Source organism: Cariama cristata, unplaced genomic scaffold (assembly GCF_000690535.1).
Source record: "Cariama cristata isolate BGI_N322 unplaced genomic scaffold, ASM69053v1 scaffold6282, whole genome shotgun sequence".
In the NCBI taxonomy this organism is placed as follows: Eukaryota; Metazoa; Chordata; class Aves; order Cariamiformes; family Cariamidae; genus Cariama; species Cariama cristata.
Window position 1 is genome coordinate 3363 of NW_009605407.1, and position 8950 is coordinate 12312.

General features: G+C 37.3%; 1 protein-coding gene across 1 annotated transcript in view; it reads left to right on the plus strand.

Moving 5' to 3' along the window:
- The window catches only part of AQP11 (aquaporin 11), a 12885-nt gene that overhangs the window by 3129 nt on the left and 806 nt on the right, over window positions 1-8950 (plus strand). The window contains exon 2 of the mRNA XM_009695933.1: window positions 3137-3253. Coding sequence (XP_009694235.1) covers window positions 3137-3253 — 117 coding nt within the window. The remainder of the gene's footprint in view (window positions 1-3136; window positions 3254-8950) is intronic.

Genomic DNA, 8950 nt, shown 5'->3' on the forward strand with positions numbered 1-8950 from the left:
GACCGCCACGACCCATCTCTGGTCCATATATACATCCCACAGTATATCCCGTAGGTCTCGTGGCGTAGCCCTAGCCATGTCTGTTCTGCCTCCAGTTTGAGAAACGGTGCTTTGTACCCACAGTGGGAAGGGTGACTTCCAAAGTGGGTGTTACGGCTAGTGGCCTCCAGCAGGCCAAGTTCTCCTCTACAGGCTTTGAAGGCAGGCAGATGCTTAACTTAGCTGGGCTGGATCATTCTCAGGAAATCTTCTGCACCTCTTTGTTAACTGTTTATAAGGAACTTGAGCGCATCTTTAAGAGGAATGGATCTTTCTTGCTCAGCCAGCACCAAAGGGCTAAGCAACCAGTGCAAATTTAGGCAAAGCAATGCTAATTTAGGCACGCTGGTAACATTCTTCCTTTTTCCTACAAAAAGATCAAATAGTTCAGAATATTGTATGAATAAGGATTTCTCGGACTTCAATTTGACAGATACAGTGTTCTAGCTAGGAACTCAGAAACATGCATTAAATTTATAAAGTAAAATTCATGCTAATTTCTTTGTACACTCTGATTTTAAAAACCAAATCAATTGTGACTTCAGGACCTGTGTTTATTACAGTTATGAATGAATGAGAAATGTTAGAAAATACATCTCGTACATAGTGTATATCAGATTTAATCCCATGAATTACGTTCTACTAGGAGTTTGAAAGCTGTATCCTGTAAGAGTTTTGATTTCTGTAAGTAAGAATGATTGCTGTCTGAAAGGGACTATAAGAAGGAATATCTCTTATGCCAATTTGGTTTGGGTAAAATTTTGAAGGATAGCCATATCCCTATGGCTTACACCCATCTAAATGTATTGATACACATACAGGGCTCAAAAACATTAAATTGTATTTATATGGTTGACTAAGTGAAGTTGTTGGAAAAAATAAATGTTGATAGGTCACTGTTGTGAGTACCCCATAAAAGGTATGCCATGCAACTTACTCCAACCAATAACATTTGATTATACAGATTTGCAAAATTACAAGCTGTCCCTTTAGTTTTTCTTGTACTTTTTCATAGTTAAAAATATTTGGATTTTTTTTTACATTTAGTCTTACACAGACCAAATTTTTATAGTAGTACATACTGCACACAAAAGCTCCAGTACCACATTCACTCTGTTTCTTCTGCTAAATAGAAGGAAAAAGAGAACGTTATGCCTCTGCATATTAAGGCAATGACTCACTCAGAAGATAAGGATGCAGACCATATACATGTTGGTAAAGAATATTTTTGGATATTTCCTTTAGGAAATTAGGAAAAGAAAAAAAAATACACCTTTTGAGGGCTTTTTAATTTAGAGGTAATACTACAATGAAGTCAGAATGGTATGAAATTGATTAGATCTTTCTGAGCCTAATATATCAAGGTAAAAATTACATACGTATTTTTAATTCTGAGTTTCTTCCTAATTTTGGTTTTGCCTTTAGTAATTTCAAAAGTTAAAATTACTTTCTCACACATTGTGTGGAGCACACATTACTTCAACTTTTTAAGTTTTCATGTGTACCACATCAAAGATGTTACACTTCTTTTGCCATAAAATGATTTATCTTTTCTGGTACACAGATGGAGATGCTTAATAAATATTTTTAAATAAGATTATAGTAGTGGCCCGGGCCTAGGGTTGATATTCCAGTAGTTATTAGTGATGAATATTGACAAAATACAGCAGTTAAAACTCTGATGTTTAGTGTTCAGAAACAGCAACTGCATCCTGAGAGTGAAATTCTACTCTTAAGTATATGTTTGTGGATATAAAAGCAGAAGCAGTGAATTCATAAATAGATTAAAGCAAAGTAAATTACTGTAGATGGCCTTCCTGGCAACAGTGCAAGCTGTTAATGTGTCAACGTGCAGAATAACAGACTGCGCAGTAAATCAGAGTTGCTCTTGCGAACAAGTGTGAAACCAGAGTAAACTGAGTAGGTCAACAAGGATTAAAACCTTCTGGAACTGTAATAACAGTAAAAGAAATAAGGAGGAGAATATAGAAAGAGAAATACAGAAGAAGAGAATGACAAAGACCTTACTAAAACTTTTGGTAAATGATTGCATGCTCATAACAAATGAGGATTACAGCAGCATGGTATTTGTACAAAGGATAAATTCAAAGCTCATGCTGGCTTATTTGAGAAAATCAAGAATAAGCTTTAAGAAACTAAATAATCGCAATTATACAATCTTTTATGGCTAGAAATTAATAGATAAAACGCATATGGGACGGTTAGTAACTAATAGTACAGAAACTGATAATTTTACTGGGTAATGCTTTTTTCTGCAGGATTGTAATGAGAGGAACAACACATGTCGGAATTTAAAACACTTACCTCCAGGTTCATCTGCACTGCAGTTACAGTTTAGTACCCACAGTGCAATAGGTTTGGATCTAGTTATTTAGAGAATGTTTAGGCAACTTCATTTACATCTGAAAATCAGAGGCAAGGAAAGATGCTTGGCTTCTTTAAGCTTCCTTTTTCAAGAGAGTGGAGTGGCATTTCCTTTTATTTTCTTCAAACAACATACAGAATGATTGTGAAGGCTTTTCCCACTGTTATTACCGTATGATAATCTTAGCGTTCTATAAATTGATATGATAGTATTAGTCTTCTAATAAGAAAGTATAGAGGTCAGCTTAGCAAGAACAGTGCTTGACAGTTTTTTCCATTATCTTGCATATGTGTTACATGCGACATGGGGATATAATGAAAACTCAGTATTTGTTTACTAATATTTGTGTAATTTCTGTCTCTTCTAAAAGCCTGATACGGACTGTTAGTAAAACAGCTTATAGGGTTATCAGTAGAAACATTCAACATTAGCCAAACTCATCTCTTCAAAGAATATTTGCTAGAAAGAGATGAAGGAAGTTATAGCCTACATTTCAGATATTTTAAAGCATTTTAGAAAACAGTTAAACTGTTAAACATATCATTGGGTAAATAACTTCAGAAGAGTTTATCTGTTCAAATTATTTCTGCTAATTAATTTTATTGCAGGGTGTACATTTCTTGTAGTGTTGTGCATGTGCCTTTCAATATTAATTTAAAATAAATATTAAGAAAGATGGTTTGATTTCATATTGTTTACGTTTTATTGCAGGTGGAAATCTCACAGGAGCAATATTTAACCCAGCATTGGCTTTTTCATTACATGCAAATTGTTTCTATGACAAATTTTTGAGTTACTCACTAGTATATTGGATAGCACCATCCTTAGGTAAGTTCTTAATACTTCATGTATTTGAGAAAGTGTTATTTAGTACATGGTTAAAAAATCAGGAAATAGGTATTCATTATTTGATAGCCTGCTCATTTTCTGCTTTAAATAAAATCCAGAAAATAGTTAATTATAACTTACGTGCAGAAGTCATTCAGAATCGTGGTTTTGTTTTGCAAATGTAGGCTGTGTATTTTAAACTTGTTTAAAGCTCCATGTAGAGCACCTGTAACACTCTGCTTTGTGAATCAAGCATCTAATACTGAATTTTAAACACCGGTTTTATTCACAAAATAATATCTACTGTTTTGATCAGTTTATTTTAAGAAACAACTGTATTGGGTTATATAATTGTTTAGTTTAGATGTCATGTTCAAAGTCTAAGTACTTTTGGGATATTTTGAGCAAGAAAACATACCTACCAAAAAACCACAATTGTAAATGGAAGAAGGTTACTGTTTAGGTTAGGGTTAAGTAGTTAGTTATAAACCAACAGCTGTTTACTCTGGAGCCTGATTCTTTCGAAGCTGCCTATTGTTTGAGACTTTATGCCTTGGTATTAAAATCCAGCCTGTTGGAGGTATGCTGCAAACTCTCACACTGACCAAAGGCCCACTTGTAGATTCTAGCAGAACATTAAAAAGGAGAAGAGGCTCCTTGAAAGTAAATATTAGCCTGATTAAGTTCAAAAAGAGAAACATACTGGTTAGCAAGCAGTTTCTGTCTTACTTTGTGAGAGTATACAAGAACATGGGGATGATTAATTAAGAAAAAACTCTACAGATATTAGGACAAGTGCTTAAAATATGATTTCTCAATTATTATTATTACAGTATCAAATCTTTTTTATCTCCATAGGGTCTAAACTTTGCAGTTCCCATTCTATGTTTTTTTCCTCAATCAGTATTGGAAACAATCTGTTCTTACTTTAAGAATAACGAATATTAGTAACTGGCTTTTTTCTAACTGAAATTATGGTTTTAATTTGGAAGCTATTGATTTTAACTCATAGTTGTGTGCAGATGAAAATGCTCCATGTAACACTTCATGCTGTTGATTGTTTACAGTTAGTCCCTACAAATCTTGAGCTTTCTGCTTAGAGGGTATATAAAGAAGCAGTCTGCTAATCCCGAGTTCTTTCACGACTGTTAATCCTGTTAGAAAGTACAACAGCATTTGAAACATACACAGGAAACATCTCAAAGGACTCGTTACAACAAGTAACTTCTTTTTCTTGTTTGAGTTCATGTCTGTGCATGTTCTACTTGCATTGACTCTCAGTCAGTCAAAAATGGAGACAATTTTTAGTCTAACTAAAATTCACTTTAATACAATTTTGTTAAATTAGATATCCAAAGAGGATGACTAACAATAGAGTAACCTTGATAAAAGCCCATGCACTGTTCCAGTTAGTAGTTAATGAAATGTCTTAGGCGAAGCTGATAAGCTGATGAAATATGATTGATATTTCTCAGGATTCAAGTTTAGCTTTCTGGTATATTATCTGGTTTCAACCTGATAACCATTTTGAGATTTTCCAGGTTGTGGGTACTTGGGATTTAATATTTTGGTAAGTGATCTAAAGAAACAGGAGGCATTCTGAAACACCATGTTCTATTTATTTAGCAAGATGCATCCTGAAGAACTGCTTTGCAGAAAGCCTTCAGGTGATTTTGGCTTGAGTAAGAAGCAGATGTTAACACAAATGGAACCATGACTTGAGGAATTTAGAATGTGATTAGGGCGTAATGTTACATTTCTGTGAAAATTCATAAACAGCAGTTTATTGTTATTTAACATATAGATAATACACACAGAATATATTGAATGCTGTTTCTTAATTTACGAGGGAAAGGAACTCCAGACCAAGCAGTTGTAAAGATGTGAGTGCTCGGGACACGTCACTTTTTGTGCAGTGTCACTACTGTAGCCAAACATTTTGTTACAGATCTCAGGTCTGCGGATCACCTGAAGGGCCGAGTAGTCTATTGGTAATATAAATTTCTCATTACAAAACAGGGGAGCTTCATGGACACATACAGACTTTATCTTATAAACCAAGAGTTGTAAACAAACATAAGGTGTCTGAGATGGAAGTATAGAGGAGATAGTTATATTTGAAAACTGAATTGATGAATACAAGAGTGCACGTCTACAAATCTAACCTGAAACAAAATTTTTCTGCCACTTTTTGAAAATAAGAAAATAATGGAATTTTTTCATCCAAAATTGGACCAAATGATGAGGCATTTAGGAAAATGACCTGTTATGATGGTAATAAAATTATTGTGAAAAGAACCTCTAAGCAGAATCATAAAAGGAGATGATGAGGGAAGGGATATTTTAAATATAGTTGTAAAAATTACTTTCAGAATCCATCTGTCAGCAGAAATACTGTTTCACACCTCCTAGAAACTGGCAGAGTCATAGTGATATGCTAATTTGATGTCTCACTTTTCCCAACATCAGCATCTTAGATGGTTAAATTACTTTGTTCTTATTTTGGAGAATTCTTTTAGGAGTCTATTAATAGAGTTTTTTTGTAATTTGCTGTAATAACTACCATTTGCAGAATGACAGACTAGCATACCATGAAACTTCAAATTGTCTGTGCAAACTGCAATGTGATCTCATTTATGGGCATAGCAAATATCCATGAGGACAAGGAGACTGAGACCATTCAGTATATAACAGATATCCTGATCTAGCCATAAGCCAGTTCTTAATCGTCAACTTTAAAACAGTTTTCTTAGAAAGGACACATAGAACAAGAGGAAGATTGATTATCACCAAGTGGAAGTTTTCTTTTCGGATAAACAAATCTACTGGTGGTTTATGGTCTTTCATGAATATAATCTTGGAACTATAGTTAAGAACTCATTTTTCAAAACGGCTTCACTGACGTTTTGGTGAAGGTGATTCTCCAGTAGCATTAAAACAACTAATTCCTGGGGTAGGTATAGATGCCAGCAAGTGTTTATGACTTAGCATAGGCAGGCCTAAATTCTGCACTGTGAACACAGAAGCACTGAGTACCCGTGGAACAAAGACAGTTTCTGTTTTACTGCCAAGGGAATTCATGTTAGTTGTTCAGGCATGATTATACCATTAGTAATGATGGTGACTGAGCTAATGCTTCTCATTCGGTACCAGGGAGATGGCAGTTATGAATGGAAGAGTTGGTGACAAGATGCTGGATGTGAAGGCAATAAAATGGGATGCTCTTTCCTCGATGGGTGCCAGCTTAGCGTCCTGCTAGGTTTCTGACACTGTAAAAGCAGAATCAATGCCCATTTCTTCAGATCAGTTTTACCAGAAAGACTAATACTGTTCCTTAGAAGTAAGTGTTTTTTCATCATCAGGATAGAAAATAAGTGCCAAAAAGTTGGTTAGCAGTAGATGTAAATGGAGGACGTAAGCAAGGGAGAATGCTATAGGTGAAACTTTCACCTTTCTGCTCAGAGAAGATATTCAGAGGTTTCGATCAAGTTCAGTACACTTAAGCATGAAGCTCAGTAAAGAAACAAGAATTGCAAGTCCATGTGCAGTGAAGTGATCAGCATCTTGGGGACGTGGTGGGAAAGGAGGGTTTCAACAAACAACTAGCAGAAGTCTCCTACTCCCAGACTCTGGTCCTCCTAGAGGTTTTCAGCTATGCGGACATCATCTGACAGAGCAAAACTCTCATGCAGTGAGTGAAAGCAGTCCAGGAAGTTCCTAGAAAATTGTCACTAATGAAATCTAGTTCAAATACTAAAGGGCCAGTGAGTGCTAATCCTGTACTTGACCTGCTCACAAACAGGGAAGAACTGGTGGTGAATATGGCCACCTGGCTTGTAGTCCTCACGAGAGTTCAGGGTCCAGAGGAATACTGGGAAGGTAAATAGCAGAGCTGTTTGGACTTTGAACTTTAGGAGAACAAAATTCTGCATATTTAGGGAATTGCCAGGTCAATAGTAATTCCCTCAGAAGCTGCCACAAACGGGAGAAGTATCCCATGGAAAGATGATTTTTCAAAAAAGCTTACTGAGAGCTCAGTAACACATTTTGACGTTGTTATGGTTTAACCACAGCCAGCAACTAAATACCGTGCAGGCGCTCACTCACTCCTCCCCCCTGGTGGGATGGGGAGGAGAATCAGAAAAAGGTAAAATCTGTGGGTTGAAATAAGCACAGTTTAATAACTGAAAATAAAATAAAATATAATAATGACTGTAATGAAAAGGGAGATAACAGAGAGAGAGAGAGGAGTAAAATAGAAGAAAAAACTCAAATGATGTACAATTAAGTTGCTCACCACCCACTGACTGATGCCCAGCCTGTTCTCGAGCAGCAATCAGCCCCTCCTGGCCAACTCCCCCAGTTTCTATACTGGGCATGACGCTCTATGGTATGGAATATCCCTTAGGCCAGTTGGGGTCAGCTTTCCTGGCCATGCTCCCTCCCAGCTCCTTGTGCACCTCCTTGCTGGCAGAGCATGGGAAAGTGAACAGTCCTTGACTTAGGGTAAACACAACTTAACAACAACTAAAACATCAGTGTGTTATCAACATTATTCTCAACACTAAATCCAAAACCACAGCACTCTACTAGCTACTAGGAAGAAAATTAATTCTGTCCCAGCTGAAACCAGGACAGATGTGCGGGAACAATCTGTTGTGTAGTTAGACTGGGAATTTTGGCACAAAGCCTTTCCCTGCTGGCTAAACAAGAAGCTTGCCTATGAACAAAAGAGAGAATGTAAGAAGTAGAAACAGGGACAGGCAGCAAAGGAGGAGTACGAAAGCTTTGCACAGGCACTTGGGAACAAAATCGGGAATGTCAAATCTCAGCTGGAACTAAGACTAGGGACATAGAGGGTTACAAATCATACTGATCACAAGAAAAGTCCAGAGAAAATGTGGGTCCACTGGTGGATGGGGGAGACAACCTAGTGATGGGTAGCATGGAAAAGCCTGAGGAACTGTCTTCCCCACCCCACCCCCAGCGTTCCCAAGCAAAGCTTGCTCCCAAACCTCTGTGTAAAACAAGAAGGTTTTGGAAAGGAGACAATAGTGAGGGCGAGACAGGGCAGGAATGACAGAAAAGCTGGATGAATGCAAATCCATTGGCTTTACCAGGATTCACCTAAAAATGCAGGTAGAGTTGGCTGATGTTATTGGTGTTGATCATTTACAGGAAGTTACAGCAGTTGGTGGAGCTTCCCGACAATTGGAAACATGTTAATATTATGCCTGCTTTTAAGGAAGAGGAGGAGGAGAAAGAGAAGCCAGGGAGCTATAAGCTAGTTGGTCTCACCATGGTCACTGGGAAGATGGTGGAGTATCTAGTCTTGGAATCCATTTCCAACCATGTAAAAACCACAAAGGTAATCGGGAACAGTCAGCACAGATTTAGGAGGACAATCTACATCCGCCAGCTTGATTGCCTTCTGTGATAAAATGAATGTCTGTGGGAATGAGGGGGGAGCAGCGTATGTAGTATGCCTTCACTTGAGTAAGGCTTTTGACACCATCTCCCACAGCATTCTTGGTTCAAAGTCAAAGAAGTCCCCTAGTTCAAGGACAATGTGGTGAAAACAGAGGATCCACTCAGTGGAGGACTGCCAAGATGGTGAAGGGCCTGGAGTAGCTGATTTGTGAGAGGAGATTGGGGGGACTGGACTTGTTTAGGCTGACAAAAATGAGGTGAAAGAGG